The 20,721-nt window shown below is 46.3% G+C and overlaps 1 protein-coding gene across 3 annotated transcripts in view; it reads left to right on the plus strand.

Annotated features, from left to right (window-relative positions):
- Positions 1-18,929, plus strand: part of LOC119433272 (rho GTPase-activating protein 45-like) — a 248,965-nt gene extending 230,036 nt beyond the window's left edge. For all 3 annotated transcript variants that reach the window (XM_049658783.1, XM_049658782.1, XM_049658781.1), the window contains 4 exons: positions 2,922-3,208; positions 3,899-4,085; positions 9,308-9,380; positions 11,001-18,929. In XM_049658783.1, the coding sequence (XP_049514740.1) occupies positions 2,922-3,208; positions 3,899-4,085; positions 9,308-9,380; positions 11,001-11,178 (725 nt within the window). In that variant the 3' untranslated portion in view covers positions 11,179-18,929. The remainder of the gene's footprint in view (positions 1-2,921; positions 3,209-3,898; positions 4,086-9,307; positions 9,381-11,000) is intronic.
- The last annotated feature ends 1,792 nt before the right edge of the window (positions 18,930-20,721 follow it).

The following is a 20,721-nucleotide window of genomic DNA, read 5'->3' on the forward strand; positions in this document are numbered from 1 at the left end:
CGGCTGGGAATCAAACCCCGAGTCCTCGTTGCTCTGAAGTAGAACGCTACAACCATTGAAACACCGCCGGCGAGTGCGATCTCTTAAAGGGACATGGCAGGCAGCATTTAGGTTTAGCAGTAGCCAGTGAGTCACCTTTACGCTGAGTAGAAGCTTTTGCTACACCACGAAAATTCTCAAAGGGAAAGACGAACAGTCACACGCACCTTGAAATTTCCGTGTCGAGGGGTGTGCGAATAGTGATTTCTGAGGTCGAATCGAATACGAATCGAATAGTGCCACAAGCGAATCGAATGTTGAATACTTCTTTAATAGTCTTCTAATAATGAACAGCCGTTATCACGATGTTCATGTCCCAGTATTCCTAAAGTTAGCAAGTTTAATAATGCGTTATGAATTGTTGTTTATTAAAAGCACAAATGGAGCACTAGAAGCAAACAAGTAATTTCTTCGCATGCACAGGGCTTTTCAGAGAGTGCGAATGATCGCTGCACAGCCTGTAAAGTATGGCTACCTAGGTGACGTAGCCTGCTCCACTAAACAAGTTCTCATGATTTATGTATATATACTGTGCCCACAGGGGTGAATATTTACCGTAGTGTTGCTCCAATCTTACGTTTATGTGAGTGCAGTTGATGTTTTGAAATATTGAAAAACTATTCGAAAAATATTCGCGTTTACGAATAGTGACAATTCGATTCGAAGACCGAATCGAATAGCAGGCTGTTCGATTCGTCATTCGAAAGTTTCGCATATTCGCACACCCCTACGGCCCCATCAAAGAACTGCCCATTACGTCGTGGATTATCATTCGAAAGTAAAGGAAACTGAAAGCCAGACACTCTCACATGCGCAATTTTACTGTGGCAAAAGGGTTCGAACATACGAAAAGGACAACGACACGGACTCGCAATTGATTCCCGAGTACGGACTTGAGCCAGTTGCATTTCATTTCAGACTACGGCTTCCATTTTAGGCTGCAGCCATTCGTGGTGACGGCTTGCACCTACAGACATGACTTCGAGCGTGTAAAAAGAAATTGACTCCAAGGAAATTGCTACAGGGTCGCTATAACGTAAAGCTATATACAATATGTTTTTATTCGATTTCTGCTACTAGCCCTCCACGATTCGTCAAATTTTTCGGGCCACCCATATTTTGATTGGTTGTCATGAAAACCATGAAAGCGCCCCATCTGACATGGTGTGTACGCATTGTTTATGCATGATTAGGTTGAACAAAAGAAAAATAATTATTATCGATCCTACACCTTAGCCCTCCGCTATTGGTCAAGATTTCTCCGGCTGCACCCACTTCGCCTGTCTCTCATGCGACATCACAAAACCGCAAAAACTCACCACGTCAAAGTGACGTGCACGCACTAAAGGTGCATTAATATACCGAAAAAAAACTATGTTTTTCAGAATAGTGAGATACTGCCCCATTCCGAAAGGAATAAAAGATGGCTGCCCACTGATTGCTCTGGCACTGGCAACTAAGAGCTGCCGGAGAGAAAGGATTTCTCTGCGTATAATAAGAACTTTGGCATGAAAGCATAATGTTGCCGAGCTCTGTCGGCACATGCACGACATCGCTTTGCCATCTCTTCTTTGCTGAGGATCTGTTTTAGCAGTCTTCTTAACTTTCCCTTGCACGCTGCCGCGCTTTTGGACCAGCCATCGTAAAACTAAGAAAGGGGAAGCGGACCAATCGCAGACTCATGCACCGCCCTCCTCATCCGGTTATCTGCTTTCATTGCGCTAGCTCGGCCCCATCGTAACCCTCTCCACTTCTGCGTGCTCCTCCGCTCTTGTCAGTCAATCAGATAAGAAAAAGCTATCAAGGAGGCAATGCTATTTGCTTGGAAAGCAAGCAAATGTGACCTCCTTTAAAGGGACATGGCATTTGATTGGGCTGGTTAAACAGCGCTTCGGGTCACCGCCCGATGCTTGCGTCGGTGGTTATGTAAATCTGACGTCAGGGGATTGTAATAAAATCAGAATGCAATTGTTTTACTTTATATGACCCCAGGTGTCTGCAGCATTCATTAAACATTAAATACTGTCAGTTTTCGATGCTCACCTCACAAACACTCTCAACTTACGCACAGTTCAAATCGTTGTGCAAATGTCCACTATACGTAATCGAAAGTGATCTTTCCTACGTGCCGCTGAATTGAGGCCTCGTTCTCACTGTCGATCACTGCCACTGCTCGTTTTCGAGGTAAATGAATATCAATGACCTCATTTATTTCTTGTTCGTACCAATTGCAAATTCCTCGCTCTTGCGTCCAGTTACTCGAGCATACTGCATAAAGCGACTATCTTTATTATTTTGGCCAGTAGTTTGATAACTGCCCAGCTGGTTATCAAGGAGCGTCGGTGTTGCGTGGAAATTAGTTCGTGGAAGAGAGAGTGAGAATACATGTCTTCATCAAACACCTAGTCCTGTGCCATATGGCTCCGGGACGGTCTCTGAATGCGAGTGACTCATTATACTGTGCTATAGCAAAACTTATGCCCCCAATTTCACCCATTCATAATAAATGCAAAAAAGTGTACATACACAGAGAGAGAGAGAGATAATGAACAGGAGTGAGGAAAGGTGCATGCTAACAAGGATGGGTTCCATTATGCTACCCAGCATTGAATAGATCAATTTTAGGAGGAGGAGGAAGCCGCTCTTCTCGGCGTCGGCAGTGCCAGTGCTCGAGCACGAGAGGCGCACGCCTCTTGTGCGTGTGTGCATGTGTGTGTGCGTGTGTGTGTGTTTTAACTTCTTAAAAATCATCATAATGTCTTGCAAATGTTTCACCCAACCTCCCCCTCAGACAGAAATGCTGTGTTCACTAGTTGTCAAACTCCTCGCTTTTCTTGCTACTTTGTCTCTCTCTCAAGCGGTGTTCACTCGTACGTTCCCAGGTGGCACAGTCCACCAGTGGTGCAGCGGTGGCGGCTCCGAGGACGCTGAATCTGAGGCCAGTGACGAGGGCAGTGGCCTGTGCCAGCAACCGCTGGCCAACAGCGGCAGCAGCAGTAGCGGTGGCGCAGAAAGGCTCGGCGCACCTTCCAGTGCCTCCGAGGACGCTGCCGAGCCAGCGCCCGTGCCGCCCCCTCGCAGGGCCGCAGCCCGCAGGGTCGAGGCGCGAAGCTGCACGCGCGACACCTGGAGTACAAGCACCATGAGCACTTCCTCCTCTTCGCAACAGGTGCATCTCACCAGGGAGAATGGTCGAGAACAGTGAACGAGTCGCGGAGAATTTCTTTCGAAAGTCGGTCAACTGAAAGTGTAGGCTTGGGTATCTCTAACGCGGACCGTGAATAGGGCGGTTCAGTCCTACTGTGAGTGATGGGCAATGCGTGGATCTAATTCTACGCAGTTCAACTATTGTTCCATTTAGAATGTCCAACGACATTTCGATTGCATTTGAAAGTCGTTTGCGTGTTCTTAAGTTTATTGAGTGATTGAGTGGGAAAATTTGCGACACTGTTTTTGCAGTCGCGTTCTTGCAGTCGAGTGAGTGAGGGTGAGTGAGGTGAGTGAGTGAGAGTGAGTGAGCGAGCGAGCGAGCGAGCTATCGAATGAATGAATGAATGAACGGGCGAGCCAGCCGTCGGCTAAGAGTGACCGAGTGCAAATGACATTTACAGTTGTGGCTCTTCGTGAGCTGCTGCAATCGTTGTGAGGGTGGATGAGTGGGTGCAAAGCGGAGGAATGGTGCAGACACTTTAGACGTGGACGTTGTGACTAGTGTCCGCCTGTCAATTAACGTGCTCACTCATTTATAACCCAGACTCAGGATACTGTTTGTTCCGCAACCATGCAATCTGAGTCTAGGTGTCGTGTTTGCTGATTATACCACCTTCTTACACGATCGTTCATTCTATGGCTGTTGCAGAGTGCCCAGTCAAAGGCTTGCAACATGGCCGAACTCAGGCGGCAGTTCTTTGAGGCGCCGTGGGGGGCCGCCAGCCTCGAGGAGCTCGCGGCAGCGGGGGCGCGACCCTCGCTGCTCGCGCGCCACCTGTTGGCGACGCCCGCTCGCACTTCAAGCGAACCACAGCTACCAGCGAATGACGAGAGTGGTGAGCCGTCCCTTATTTTTTTTCCTCAGTGTTCGAAGATTGAGGCTCCAGAAGTGCAGTGGATCCATTTTCACATCGAAAAAACAAGCATAGTACATCTTACTGGGCCATGAATTACTGAGAAATACAATCGAACCTCGATATAACGAACACAGATATAATGAATTGTCTCATATAACGAATTATCGCATATACGGAAGTAAATCTAAAACGTGCATGGTTAATGTCAGCTCCGGTGTGCCTATTCTGTATTCGCCCAGTGTTGCGCTATTTTTCCACCATGCATCAGTACCAACGTGCCCGATTGGCAGCTTTCCTGAATGTATGGTCGATATCATCATGTAACGAATGTATGCTTATAACGAATACAGCCGAACCCGCATATATCAGATGTGAAGGGGATCACAAAAAAGTTCGATATATCTGTATTGACCCTTTTGGTGGAGCAGTTTGTTCAAGAGGAACGAGATGGCGCTTTCAGCGGCGCGCCATGCGTTGCCTCAGCGAATGTGCACAAATACGAAACCATTACTGCTTCTGCCCAGCTACTGTGCAACAGCTGTTGGAAATGCAACTGGGTGTTCGCTAATGCACTGTGCCCAATTCATGCTGCAAAATGTTGTTCATGCTGCTGTACGGTAGTTCGCTGCAAAAATAGTGTTTCGCATATTAAGGAATGGAATCAACCTGTGTCGCCGCTGCTACATAAGGACTGCCTGTGTTGCTGCCCTTCGCGATGCACGGCTTTCCTCGAGGATAAAAACAGATAATTCATCCACCTGTGCTGTATAGCTAACCTCCAAAGAAATTACCTAACTCCGGAACATCGGCTTCTAAGAGTGAGTACCACTCGTTACAAAAGGGAGTAGCGCCACTTACTGGCATAGTAAGTTTCTCGCACGTTATCTATACACATCCACCCCTACTCGCATGAAAACTTACACCCACCCTATCGCCAACGTAAACGTATCTATAATAAGTGAATGGGCGCACACTTGAATCAATGTGCCGAAGCATCGGTGACAGCGACTACACCGACAAGACACGAATGTTGGAAGCTGAACGTTTCGTGACAGTTCATAGAGTAGGCGAGGGACCAGCTAGCAATAATACGTCTTTGCTACAAGCTACCACAAAGTACAGAACATTTATATTCCAAGCTTTTTTCACAGCAAGAACAAATCTATTGCAGCAGAGCACACCCGCGAGCAATTAGGCTGAAAATAAACAATCAGATAGTGGCCGCACGCCGAGGAACCGAGGAACTTTACTGAGTCATAAACATGAAAAGCCGCTGCTTCAAAATGTTTGCCAAATAAGGAATGAAGAGCAACTGATCCCGATTTAATTCATTTGCGGGAAGTTTGGACCGCTTGGAATACATTTCTAGCCCCGCTTTTAGTATACAAGCACCGTATACGCTGCTCGCGCCGTCTGGACAAGGCGTAATGAGCTCTGAAAGCACTTACATGTCCTCTAAAGCTATGGCCAAAGCTTCGTGTCATGCACAAAGCCACCATCTACGATATGCGTCGAAACGGAGGTTTCCTGAGCCGCACCGGGCGTCATGCACATCCATTGTGAACACGGAGGTAACGGAGGCAGCTGAAGCAAATAATGGACGCGTCACCATGTGATCAAACATGGCAGCGCCCACGGGAGCGTGGGGAAAAGGGTCAATAGGTAATTCGCTATATATAAAATAAAAATTTTATACCGCAATTCTCAAGGGGATTTTACAGCTGTTCCATATACATAATAATTGAAATATCTGGGTTCAACTGTATTCGATATAACAAAGGTATTTTCATGAAGGATGCGATTTTGATATAGCGAAGTTCGACTGTACTGTCACGCGGTGTAGGAACGAGGCGACGACAGTGCAAATAACTGAAAAAGTGGAAATGCTTTATTGGGTGAACTTGTGGCCACAAGGAAATGGACTAACTCGGCGGCGACGATCGTGACAAGCACAGTAGCGGTTGATAAAGCAGAACTGAAGCTGCTTTGGGCTGTCCGCTATAAATCCATGATGCGGAAGTTTCTCAGTGACAGTCTTATAGCACAATGAATGTGTTTGTAATGTAGCTGGAAGCTTCGAGTGGGAGGCTCGCTCAAATAAAGCAATAATAGCGCAATATCTAAAACACTGTGTCGCATTGATGTGACCAGACAATGGAAATACTCGGGCTTCGGAACATGAAACAATTAGGCGTCGCATCACTGGCAATAACAAAACAAAGAAAAGTAATCATATTGCGCGGCAATTTCCTTATATATATATATATATATATAAATCACAGCATAAGAAGCCAACAAACAATGACACCAAGGACAACATAGGGAAAATTACTTGTACTTACTAATTGAATTAAAGAAATGATAAATTAATGGAAATGAAAATGGATGAAAAAACAACTGTCCACAGGTGGGGAACGATCCCATGTCTTTGCATTACGCGATATATATATATATATATATATATATATATATATATATATATATATATATCGACACTTGGATAGTAACTGCTGGGAATGGAACCAGAGTCCTGATAATGTGTCAGCACCTTTGTCGATAGAAAGCAATCAAAAGAGTAAATAGCTTGCACAGCTTCCTCATTTCCATAGGCAGCTATGCTGACCGCCTGCGAATCTTACAGTATTTCGGTTATTATTTCAAGCTCTCTATCTTGTAGTTCATATGGGATAAATATTAGCCAAACATAAGGTAGTATTGTCGGTTGCAACCTAAAAATTCTGTGGTAAATTCCGCTGTCCAATGCAGAATTTCTATAGATATGCAAGCGAATTGCGTTTCCTCATTTTCATGACATCATGGCGGAGGCGGACTTCATTCACTATCAATGTCTCTTGTGAGCATTGTTTTGGAGAGCGGCGGCAATGAGAGCAGGCACAGCGCATTTTTTTTGTTTTTATTTTATTTATATTTTGTGTGGAACTTGTACTGAATTGTTAGGTTGTCACTGAGTACCTAATAGATTTACTTCAGTGTGCGAATAAGAACATCACTGCATTGGGTTCAGTAAATAAAAAAATTCGCAGGGTCTCTAATGTTATCCCTAAGATGACTTGAAGGCGAAAGCCTAAGTGCCGATGCATTAAAGACAAACACATGACGTACACATCCCCCTTAATTTGCTTAGTCTACTTCGCTTAGTCATCCCTCTTAATTCGATTAGTCTAATTTGCTTAGTCGCCCTCTTAAATTGCTTAGTCATCAGTCTTAGTTCTATTGGCTTTAACTCGTCTGAGTCATCCACTTAATTCGCTTAGTTATCCCTCTTATTTTGCTTACTTATCCACTTAATTCGCTTAGTCATTCACTTAGTTGGCTTTATCATCCATCTTAATTCGCTTTATCATTCATCTTTATCATCCATCTTGCTTACTTACGGGGGTATGAGCCATTGATGATGATAGTTTTTGTACCTTTCGTGTCATCGACGCATTTTCGCTCAATGACTTTGAAGGTCGACTGAATGATGAGACATAAGGATTTCGCCTTAAAATTTTCCTGCGCTTTTGAGCCAGCTTTGGTACTGAGCAATAAATGCAAGCAGTTTGTTTTGGGCTCTGAGAACTGCAACAAAATGTTGATCTCCTGTTTTATGCCATTGACCGGCCGCCTTGACTAATAATACACCCAGCATCAAGACTGGCCCGACATTAGTTCTTACCAACAATTTTAGCGTACGAGCTTTTTCATGAGCACGGGTATAGAATGTTTTCGTAGCCTGAAGATGACGCAATTTTCAATGTGAAAAAGAAATACACAATTTGTCAGAAAGTCTGCGTTAAAATTGAGCACTGCGCTCCCCAAAACAGAATGAATCCCATGTCGGCAAGCTTGGAACAGACAAAAAGACATTAATACGAATTTCACCCATTCAGGGCCGGGTCCATTCTTGTACACTGCAGAGTACCGCTATGTCAGCATTTTTGGCCAATCATAGAGGCTCTAGCCGCGTTGTCAACCAATCTGAGCTGACAAGGTGGCGAATTTGACAATATGGTGGAATTTGACTGTCCAGAACAGCATCCAAAGTCTGCGCTGCAAGCAAGCAATTTAAGGCAGTTCAGGGCCATTCGCTAGTTTTGTTCGTCGTGCCTGCAACTCGTTCAGCGCAGGAATTTTCTTCCGTCGGTCACCTTCCCTGCCTTGTGAGGCACACATTAACATCACACACTTGACCCCGAGTCAAACACGTGTAAAATGCAGAAATCTTCTCTTTGGGCAACTGCTTGGTTGATTTGATTGAGTGTTGTGTTTAGCAGAGAAAGCTAATTTATACCGACTCCAGGAAAGGAAATTTTGATTCGCGGCCTTATTGTGTTTGCGAAAATTGACGAAAATTGGTAAGTTTCTAAGAAATTAAACACTAAGTTAACAAATTTATAACTATATACTAAAAACATTTCTGCATTTCTAATAACATATACAGCATTTCTGTAAATAGCATATCTGTTGGAACTTCAAAAGCGAACGAATGTGAAGCGCGAGTTTACAGCTTACCTGAAATTGTTACACTGCTTACGAGGATTTTACAAATGACCTACTCACAAATGAGATGTATGCACCAGTGCGGTGTGTAATACATCGGTTTTGTCTGCTTTAAATGTCTCACTAGGTGCAGTTTGCAGAACTGAAATATAATTGTTTATCGTTGAGTTGTTAGCTTGATGGTTCATTCTTCTTTCCCGGTTTTCAACAGCTTTCTTTTTCTAAACAATCGGTGCCCTAATAAAAAAAAAAAACTGGGGCTGAATTCACAAAGCATATAGTTCGCAAGTGTTTTCGCCATTGGCCAGATGCTTTCGCTAAGAGTATGTCCAGTATCAGGATTGGCTGGAACTTTCTCTTACAAACAATTCTTGCGTGAGTAGTTTTTGTGAATATGGGCCCTGATTCCTACACTCGGTATATGTTGACATTTTCATTTAAATACAACAAGACCTTATCAAATTCCCTGCAGTGGATACCAATGGAAATGTTTTCTTCTTTACCATTCATTTAAATAACTGCTGAAGGGAAGCCTCTTCTCAACGCGGCAAACTGCATTGCTTCTGCGTCCGGAATCCCGTTGCTGCGGAGATTCATTGTTAGATCCCTGTCACTCACTTCGGCTCGGTATTGAGCAGACTGAGCAAACCGCGAGCAGACGCTGTGCTCGAATGAGCCTAATCGCCGACGTCTCGCAGGCGGTGCTGGCCTTTCCTCGAGCGGTGCATCTCGGCAGACCACGACTGCGCACGTTGCCGAAGCGCGCCGCAGGTAAGCATCCCCTTCGGGACTGTTTACGCTCGAGCCGCCCATCGTTGCAAGCCGCACCGCACGCGTGCGGTCGTGCGAAAAATTGCACATATCGGAAAACTGGTGCACACATTTTGGTTTACACACTACGTACGGTTTGTGGACACAGTGTAAACCAAAATTTGTGCACCAGTTGTCCAACACGCGCAATTTTCCGCCCGACTGCACGCGTTTGGTGCGGCTTGTGGCGATGGGAGGCTCGAGTGTTAACAGTCTGTTCATAAGGTGCGATTTGGCAAGTGATTTCTGCAGAAGCCTGCTAGGTGGAGGAAGGTTAGTGAGATGGAAAAATTGGCATCCATCCGACTGCAGCACGAAGCTACAAAGGTGACCCATGCGGGATCCTCGGAAAGAAACCTTCGCAGTTAAAAAAAAAAATCCCAGCTTCAGGATGATTTTTTTCTTCAACTGCGAATCTTCCTTTCTGAGAACCATGTGGGTTTCCTTTGTAGGTTCGTGCTACAGTCGGATGGAGGACAATTTTTGCGCTCCACACGGTGATTTAGTATGTCGTAAGTTCTTATTGTTCTGCCTTACTGCCAGTAGATTGATAGTCAGCTAGTTGGTTGGTTAGCTAGGTGCGTTATAATGTCAACCTAGCACAATGCACGATTTCGGCTTGCTTGTGTCGTGGAGAGCAATTGCACCACCAGCACTCCATTTTTGGGGGTTGTTGGCTTTCCCAATCAACAAGGGACTGAGCCCAATGTTTCTTATCTTCAGTTGTCGGCGAATATCAGTGAACACAGTCACTACACACCAATGGGGCAAAAATTTGGAGCGTATAACAAATCTACATTGAGTAAGGTATGGAACGAAAAATGACAGTGGTAGTGTGGATTAGAGAGCCAACGTGTGTAGCTGATATTCTGGCTGAGATCAACATGAAATGGAGTCGGGGGCAAGTCATGTAATTTGTAGAGTGACGCACTGTGTGAATCGCAGGTTAGAAAGTTGGGCTAGTTGGTAACGAGCATAGTAAGACATGATTACTATCATAACAAGAAAGGGACTAAGAAAGAACACAGGACCGCGCTCGTAACAAGAAAGGGACTAAGAAAGAACACAGGACCGCGCTAGTGTGGCACCATGTTCTTTCTTGAGTCCCTGTCTTGTTACGCTAGTAATCATGTCTTATTATACAAACCGCAGAGAAACACATTTGAGGGTGGTCGGTAACAAAGTGGAGTGACAGTAGTAATACAATAAATTTAAAGGCGTAGGATGGAGTCTAGGAATGCAAGGGACAGGCGTAGCTGAAGATCGCTGGGTGAGCTAGGCCTTATTCCTGAAGGGTATAAGATTATGGTGATGATGATGATGGTGGTGGTGAAACCCTCTTAGAGTAGTGGGTGTAGGTTTGAGCCAGTTGATGTAGCACGTCGTGATACAACTGGGTGCGAACAATTGAACTCGAAACATGAAGTGAATTAACTGGACACACGAAAACCTTTCTATTCAGGGTTGACTTGAAAACCCCTTAGGTGGACTGGGTGCACTTTGGATATAGATAGTGTTACGATGGATTCGTGTAGGAAGCTTTATGTGTGTGGTATCCATACTGTTTGTTCTTTGTCGCAGAGTGCACAGTCCACTGCGCGAGAGCGTCTCCCTCAAGAAACACTGGTTCAGCACCGACGAAGCCAGCAGCAGCAGCAGCAGCAGTTGTGGCGGTGGAGGAGGAGGCGACGCGGGCACCACCGCTGCAGCCACGCAGCCAATCGCCAGTCCGCAGCCGGGCCAACCGAGGCATGAGTGAGGTGGCGCCACCTGCCGCTTCGTGCTGCACGAACATTCACAGTGTCATTACAAGGAACTGACGCCGTTCAGGCAACGGCCAGATGTTCGCCGCTCACCAACCAAAGGACGCTCGTCGAAAGATCGCTCCGGGTCCTACGACGCAGCGAAGGGACACCAAACGCTGATGGCACGTACCCAGGTCGTGGGTTCGATTTGCAATGTCTGCACAGCGAGGAGCTTAGAAAGCGTGGTAAACAGTCGTGCGCAGAAATTTCAGCATGGACCAAAGTAGCCTAAACGATTGCTGCATATCTCGCTGTCGCTCCTTATCTTTCCGGAGCCGTAACGATGCATATCATTGTTGGAGGGAATTGTGGATGTTGCTGTTGCGTTGCCATGGGAGCGACCTGCCAGCGACACTGGGACCTCCGACGAGATGCAACCCTCCCCGGTTGTGAGCGCTTTCCGTGCGGATAATCGTCAAGATTCAGTTTCTTTGGTGGAATGAGTTCTCGAATTGCACTACTTACGTGTGTTTGTTCGGTGTGTATGCGTGCTTGTATATGTGGATGCACACATGTCTGTGTAAAAGGGAGAAAGGCAGGATTTCGCGTGTACAAAAGCAATATTTTGGTCAAAAATTTTGGGCAAAGCGCGCTTTTCGTAAGCAGCTTGACCCCGCCGTCCACCGGAATGTTCGAGAGAGCAGGTGACCAGGACAGCGCTGGTATGGTCGTCGAAGTATGTGCTTTTACTTGCGCTAAGACTGCCTGTTAATGGTTACGGCCTGTCACAAAAAAAAAAAGGATAACCTAAATGCCAAAGTGCTTATGAGTGGGCCGAGTTCGTGTAGTTAGTGAAAAGCAGAGCTACTCCGAGGCAGGGCCGAGATGCAGGAACTAGAAAATTCTGACGCTTGCTTGTGTAGCGTGCACACTCAGGTTTAACTATACAGAGGGTACGGTGAAAATTAGATGCGATTTGTTCAGTGCGCAACCATGGCCTTGCAAGTGCAACGTTTTCTTGTCTCGGCTGAACATCTTTTAACTGCAGTGGACTGTAAGTGGAGACCTCGCAGACATTAACATTCTTTTCCGTGTTTTCTGCTTGTTCAGAATATGCCTTGTCCTTTACATGGGAGCAAGAAAAGAGTTCAGGCAATTTAGATGAGAACGCTGAAAATGCACACTGTATATATTTCTAGCGCACTTTTTATGGCACCAATACCCTCACCTGTTGCTGAAGTGGGTGATCGGGCTTGAGTAGTCCAAATTTCAAGGCTTACAAATTTAGACTGGGATGTACAGATTGCATCGTGTCCATGTGTCTCGCTGAACAGTTTGGAGAAGTCGTCTCTCAACAACTTGACTGCCCCCGCTGCAAGGCCACCGCGATAAATGTGTTTATCGTCCAGTCCTTTGCAGCTACTTCAACTTAATTCAAGCCCCTTCTAAACATATCACGTGTGACACAATAACAGCAACATGCACAACGCAGATGATTACGTTTGTTCATTGCACGAGTGATCTCGGAATGTTTTATGCAACGATACGTCTATACCGGATTACTAAAGTAGCTAATCGATTTATATTTGACACACTAGCGGCAAACCTTCATACGCAGTTGGTTTCCGAACTTTAACGGCTTCTCGTTCAGTGTCAAAATTGGGTTCCGTGTAAAGTTGCGGAACGTTGTTCTAAAAACATTTGAATTCCGCCATATTGTTGGGTCCCACTAGCATGTCTACTCTGCTTGGCTTAGCAGTTACACCATTGTCATCTATGAGTGGATCAATGGAGAAAATCATGGCGGATTCCCACACCATACCATAGCTCCTTGTCTTTCTGCGGAAACATTTCAGTCAACTAAAAGTAAAAAAAAAACCTGACTTTTTGTTGCTGACGGCACGCTGTCATCAAATCTGTCTGATTTCTCGCTTCATAAGGAGACTAGACATATCAAAAGTTATTAAGTCGTGGCGTACTTGGAAAACCACAAAACGCGAACTGCATTATAGCAGAACGCTGTTATGTTCCTCACGTGACTTCGCAAAAGTGATATTGAGAGTCAGTGCATGACGTAATCACTTTTATTTGTTTTCTTTTTTCTGGCATGCAGAATGGACACAACTTGAGTTGGCATAAAGCTGATCACATGACTTGCGCACGTAAAACGAGTCGCACTGCTTCGTTTCACTTCTGCCGAGTTGCAGTCGGAGAAGGTGATCGGGTGCCTGGTTTGTGGCATTGTTAGTCCATGCTGTTGGAAACGCATTTTTGTCGAAACCATCCAATCCATTGGATTATGCGTATAAATGACTGCTGCTCCATCTGTTGGAATACGCTGGAAACATGTTCGATGCAGTCGTTGGTACAATTAGTCTTCGTAGCGATGGATCGAATGGCTTTGATGCACATGCTTCCGCGCTTAATGCAGATGCTCATTGTTCGACAGGGATCCTCGATTGTGGCTGTTACGCAATGTTGCACTCACTTGTCTCGCGTGGCCTGGTTTCCGGAGCGATAGGGTGCCTCGGTGAGCGTCGTAGTGGAAGGATGGCGGCAGCCTTTCACCAGGGCTTCGCTGACTTTTCACCGTGTTGGCTCAAAATACTCAAAACACTTTGCATCTTGCTCAAACTGACTGACAGGACGTCGCCAACCAGAAAACGAAGTGTAAAGGCCTTACTGTTATAATTCGTGGGTGCGCGCCTTTGCGATAATTTGACTTTCGGTGAAAACAGTACTACAGGTGACGCACCATGTTGATCCAGTACACCAACCTTCACTTAGACGTGGTACCGGGTAACACCGCTTGTAACGCGTATGCACTCTTAGCCAAGGTGTCAATTAGTGAACTGACGTGATCATGCTGGTTATGTCGGCCATGAACCATAAGATAATCATGCAGCATGGCCATGCTGTTTTCACGCCAGGCCTGGTAGTGCAAAAGTCGACTCGTTTGTTGCTCCAGGAGCCCGAACATTGTGCACCGTGGTGGTTCTGGTGTTGCACCGAGGCGCCCTAGCAGCGAGCTGTGGTATCCACATTCTCTTAACGAAGAATCTTGCGCACAGCTTCTATGAGGAGCTGCACGCATGACCTCAGACATCAGCGAGCACTATGCGATCTAGAACGCCATGCTGAATGCTCACTTCTCATTCGTTTTTTTTTTTGTAAGCGGAAGACGCTGCCATCTGTGCACTTTCAAATGTATATCGGTAGTTGCTCTGGGTTTCGCAAGTGGAGTTGTAAAACGATGAGGAAGCGCTGTTGTGTTACCGGTTTGATTCCCACGCAATGTGCCCCTTTCGCCAGTGCGAACACTTGAGTGTATGCATTGTTATATTCGTGTGCTGCTCTAGTCCGTGTCCCTCTGGTTGTAATTGAATCATGCCACGGTATGCATCGCTGTTCCGCTATAGCTTCGTTTTTGTTGCCTATTTTGTTAACGAACCCTGGCTGACCTAGTCAGGGTGCACCGCCCTAACAGCTTCTCGTATGCGCTGGCCTTTGTGAACTCGTGACAGCTTGACTGTTTTCACTGCCCACCCTTTCAGTCCCACATCGTCTGAGCGCATGTTTAGTGGAGGCGTTGCTTGTCTCTTGTCAGCCTGTAATTGCTCAAACGCTGTTGCCCCTGAGCATTCAACTTTGTAGCGTCCTTTATTTCTTTCACGCCGACTGCAAAATGAAGCCATTGTGCCCCGCGCAAACTTCTTTCTAGTTTTGGGTTTGTAAGCGTCGTTTCACAGGTAACTCAAATCGAGATAACCATGAGCAGACATTATGTACATACGTTATCTGTGCAGTGCCACCCCGCAAACTGAAAACAGGCTGTACTAACTAGCCTTTGTTGAAGGCTTTTAGATGTTGTTCTTAACATTATCTTTGTTCCCCTTAGGGTTCTTAGGGTTGACCGGGATCAAGTCTCTTGTCACAAAGTCCGCGTAAGATAGACTATCACCCCGGTGCCCTCTGAAGTCTTTCTCGATCTTAAGCCTCAAATTCTGCAGTGAAATATTGCTGTTCCCTCGGGCCAATCACTGAGGGTGGAACGCTAGTACATTTCCAGAAACATCAGCAAGGTTTCAACAATGCTTCACCTACTGGGAACTTCAATACTGGCGCAATGGGACACTTGGCACAAGAGCATGTTTACGTCTGGTTTACTGGCGACACAGTTCACAAGCGATGTTGATGTTCATGGTTAAAGTGAAACGTGCCTAGTGAAACCAGTTTGTCCACCCTCCCGCTGTCTTACGACAGCATGTTCCAGCGGTCGGGAATGGTAGTTGCGCGGCTTACATGATGCTTAAAAAGGAAAAGAGGCGATGTGCCTTGTTGCAGCTACAGTTTATTCGGCAGCGATTATTCTAATTCTTCGCATTCGTTGCATAATTCAGCATTGTGACTGCCACTTTGCTTAACTAATGCCACCTTATCTCACGGCCATTAACTGCGAGGAATATCGTCATGACCCATTGTGCTTCTGACAAGGCTGTCGCTCTTAGAAGCTAAAATTCCTGGATCATTAAGCACCACTTCTTAGACAGCTGCAAAACAGTGCCAAGAAAGTAGTAGGCTTAGTGTCCGACACGAGCCTCATGTGAAGCCAGTGTGTCACACCTATCGACTTGGAAACGTGGACCACTATTTTTACAGAAGCAGGAACGGCTTCGTATGTTTTTAAATAGCCTATGGAAATATTTGTGTATTATGGACCATAACAACTGTGGCCGCTTAGCGCAAATCAACATACAAATAAGGGGAGGAAGCGACAAGGCGAGCGCTAGGACTGCAAGAATAGCGCTTACCTTGTCCCTCCCCCCCCCCTTATTTTTATGTCGATTTGTGCTAAGTGGCCATAGTTCTTTTGGTCTGTAATACAGTATGAACCGACAAGCCCAGCAACAAGTATTGGTGGGAAATATTTGTACAGACAAAAAAAGGAAAATGTTGTGGGTGTGCCTAAAATCTATATAGGCCTTGTTAGAGCATAAGACACCAGAAGACATAAGCTACGTTTTAGAATACCAGAGCACCTTCACTTGGGCTGAGCTCCATGAGGCTGAAACAACATTCAACATGCAGCCGCATTATGTGCCTGTAACGTGGCAGCCATACGCAGCTTACAGTACGACGAGTTTCTGGCGTGGCTTTGACAGAGTTGAATCTTCATATCGCACATATATTTCAGCATTCAAACACAAAGTACAAATGGCGAAGCGCAAAGAAAAGGCCATAGAGGCTTGACAGAGTACATACCTTTCAAGCCATTATGGCCTTAAGGCTTTGCAAGGCACAGACAGGGTACAGATGTCGGCGTGGTATTCATTTTATTCTGCGCAATGTCAGCGTTATGTTCGCCAGAACGTTCTGCTTGACGTTGCTGATAAAAGTGGATAATGGGCTTATCGGGCTGCGTAAAGTGAACGCACCGATGCCGTGTAACGCCACTGCGAAAATACGCCAGAGATAGGGTGTGTGTGGTTGCCCTCTTAAGGCTCTACAGATTCGTCCGCAACAGCTGTTTACAGTGGGTGGAAATCGCTTTTGCCTAATTAAGCCATGACGTGGACGGTCTTTTGCCCAATTAGCGCCGTTGTGACAGTGTCACATTCTTAGCTTTTCCGCGCAACCTACGAGCCTATGGCTCGAGCAACACTTCCTGCTGCCTCTGTTGTGCTGGGTTATCATATTATAAAAGTGGTAGCGCTGGCTGAGTTTCCTTTTACGTTTACCTAGTTAGTTGCCCTTTACCGGCCCTCGTCACAAACAGGTGTTCTGGGATAACTTAAATGGCGCTGCAACCTGGCCTTCGACACTTGCGCGGTTTTTTTGCAGCGTCTTATTGGCACCCCACGCCATTGCAACATCTGCTTCTGGTTTTTGCACTCTGTCGAAAAGCGAGGATGTCACGGAGTTCCCACGTACCACAGAGGGAGATCACTTGCCTTCCCTTTCGGTCGCAGGAGAGTGAGGAATGCATGCCTGTCTCCGGAAGTGTTGTGGCTTTATAGGAAAGTTGATGCAACGTCTTTTATGTGTGCCATAAACGAATGGACTTGGAATGTCAGGACACTGTGTATGTTGCATGCGCCATGTGTTGCGATGCGCTTGTACATCTAGCTGTTGTGTTTCCTTTGTGTTGTGAATTGTGTTAGCCTCTAAGCGCAAGTGACCAGAATGGAGCACAGCCAACTAGCCATTTTCTTTCCGTGTGTTTAGTGCTTACTTTAACCTTGCATTTTAGTCTGATAAGATGACACACTTCGCTCATGAAGAGAGCTACTTTTGCAGCGGTTGTTCCTGTGCGTCCTTGTATTTGTTTTGGATGGGCGAAAGAAAAAAGAATACTCAGACCTGCGCAAGACAATTTGTGGACGACTAATGCCAGCACTTACGTTATGCCAAAGATGTGACATTGTTTACGCCGTTGTTAAATGAAAGTTACGCTCTGGTTATATTACCTTATTGTTGTGACCTGCTTTCGTTAATATGCGTGCATGCTTTGAGCCGAACGTGTTTTACACTTGTTGAGTTTGATGTACAAAATATTTCCCTCCGTTCTTTAGCGGTGGGTTTGGAAGAAAGAGTCCCTTCGGCTCTTGGCACGTGTTCTTATTGTTCCGCGACTCCCTTGTCACCGTGGGACCCACATGTTCCACATCGCGTTGTACAGTGCAATGCCTCTCGTATACGCTGTGACTCAAGTTTTTTTCGCACACACGTCCTACACCTGGGGAACGCTGTTCTTGCAGGTAGAATGAACCCACCTGCGTGACTACCAATTGTGACGTGTACCGAGGCTTCTTTTGCCTTTGTGTCTGCGTCGCAAGATTTGACCCCTACAGGCACGGTATGCAGACCATATGGCATCTTCCTTGTATACGGGAACTAATCGGAGCAAATGAATAAATTAAGAAGTGCAGGCAGGTGAACTTTTAGAAGAAAGAAAGATAATGGGAAAGTAGCGTTATAATTTGCAATAACACATGTAAAGAGACGGCCGCCCTCACTGTCTAAAGCTACAGTTTCACCGTGCGTGCCGTCGCGGTTTTGAAAGTTATCTGGCCTATAGAGGTGTGCAGTGTTCCACATAAGTTTATGGGAAAGAGTTTCGACGGTCAATGTGAGTGAATGTCTACCCTGTTAAAGGACAGTGCTTCTAATTTAATGCATCGACGTAAAGGCCACATAAGCTACTGAAACTTTTAACTTGAGGTGCTATGTGCAGTCATGCTTCATGGAAAGTAAGCATTTTCGCAAATCCCATGTCTCGTTAACTTTTGCGGCCGTCTGCGTATACGAATCTTGCTACGCATGTTGAGTGCGGTGGTCTCGTCGTCACTGTTGTGGTCACGTGGGCGAGTCGGTTTATACCTGCGAAAAAACAGCTTCCCCGTGCCTCACACGGTCGTGACGTTGAGCCTTGACTTGTCGCCACCGCGGGCGAACCCTGCAGTTGTTTGCTCGTGTTCTTGTCCGCGCTGGTGGCCAATAGTTTTTTTTTGTTTTGTTTTTCGCAGCTGTTCACATGCACGCTAGTCACTCACGCGTTTTAATCACCAGACAGCAAAGCTCACCAAGCCACAACTGTACTTAGCATGTATACATATTAAGCCCCCGCACCAAGGACTGCAGCTGCGTTTCGCCCTCGAAGCTTTGGCTTTCTGACCATGGCGCCGTGAAGATTGTTTGTAAGGCCTGTTGTCGAGCCTGTATATAAAAAGAAGAAAAAAAAATTATCCACACTATTTCTTCTCTCTTGTTGTCGTCATTGCTTCGCTTGCTTTCTCCGGTATATACCGGGTGCTTTAGCTATGGCTTTTAGTAATTCTTATAAACATTAAGTAAAAAAAAAAGAAGGTAATAAGGTAGGGACTCAACAGCACCAACTGCGCTAAGCAGCTCTGCTGCGACGTATTCGTGTGTCACAGTAACCCCAATCATACAACCGAAGGAATGATTACGTAGCAATGGTCAAGATTGGTTTACACTTGGGCATCACTGTGCACTGCGGTTAGGGTTATCGGTGACATCGTGAAACTTGCAGTTCACCGTTCTGTCTAATGCATGAGCCAGGAACTGATGTCAGGAAAGATGTACAGTGCTCACGGATTGAAACGTGACAGGCAAATTTTTGGTAGAACACTCCTTCTGTGCAATCACTCGAGAGTACCATGCCATGTTGCTTCGAATCTGGTCACGAAAGGTGACGCAGACGCAGATCTAAGCGTACGAGTCGAGATTGCGCCTATGTCACACAAACTACCGATGGTGGAAACAAAAGCATGCGAATTTGTTAGGCCTAAATTGTCGCGTTTCAATCCGTGAGCACTGTACATTTCAACAACAGCTCAACAGTGGAGTGTGAGTAGATGGGGATTGGAGAGTACCTGTATCAGTATTGCATCAGTATATGAGAATTAATTCAACGCGAAGGCGACCTAGTTGTGACAGCGTCTTTCCCGAGTCACACCAATGCCGTGTTTCATAAGACAGCACCCATCGCGGTGGCTTAGCGGCTATGATGTTGCGCTGCTGCTAAGGACGAGGTCGCGGGATCAAATCCCGGCTGCGGCGGCTGCATTTCTGTGGGGGCGAAATGCGAAAACGCCCGTGTCCCGTGCATTGCGGGCACGGTAAAGATCCCCTGGTCGTCAAAATTAATCCGGATCGAGACCCCACTACGGCGTGCCTCATAATCAAATCGTGGTTTTGGCACGTACGTAAAACCCCAGAATTCAATCCCATACGACAACGTCTAATTTTCCTTCCACGCTGCAGCCTCTCCTTCCTTTGTAACTGTCTGCAAACCGATAAGCATTGTCAGCCTGAAAGGACGCGCGTCCTTCACTCATAGCGTGCGTTCAACCTCGATCAACGACCTTCCGGCGACAGCCGGAGGTCTTAGTCACGTGCGTTTCTGTCACGGACGCGCATCGATGAAGCGCGCGCATGAGCCCTCAGATGCAGTGCTGTAACGTCTGTCGCTTATTTGTCTTTTCTTTTATAGATACTTTATCCCCCAGCGTGCAATGAGATGGTGCGTGAAGTTCTCTGTACGGTGAGCAAGCCGGCTTCGCGCGAAGAAAACCAGCGTGACGTCGAAATTGAGGCGATCCACGCGCTCGAACTTGCAGACGGCAAACATATACGTGAATGAAGATGCAAAATTTGTTGTCTCGCTGTTTTCCTGCCGATCGCTCACGCCAACCATTGCTCCCTTAACTATCAAGTAATCAAACTCCTGGAAAGAAAGGTATCTGTCTGTTGGGGCGATGTCGTTGCGTCAAAAGGCAGCCGTGGCCCAGTGGCTGGGGGGAGCTAGGTGCGCGGTTCGATCTGCACCGCCGGACAACCCCCGGGTTTATAAGACGGGTGCAAGCAACACCCGGCCAGGCATCCGGCTTTTCAGGGGTGCGTTCTTGAGAGAGGTTTGTTCAAGCTGCAGCTCTGCCTGCTGGTGCTAAAACCAAGACAAACAAAACGCCAAACAACTCCAAAAGGGAGTCTGGCTGTCCCATGCGCTGCCAGCTTCCCATCAGTTGGGTGTT

This window comes from Dermacentor silvarum, chromosome 11 (genome assembly GCF_013339745.2).
Source record: "Dermacentor silvarum isolate Dsil-2018 chromosome 11, BIME_Dsil_1.4, whole genome shotgun sequence".
Classification (NCBI taxonomy): domain Eukaryota; kingdom Metazoa; phylum Arthropoda; class Arachnida; order Ixodida; family Ixodidae; genus Dermacentor; species Dermacentor silvarum.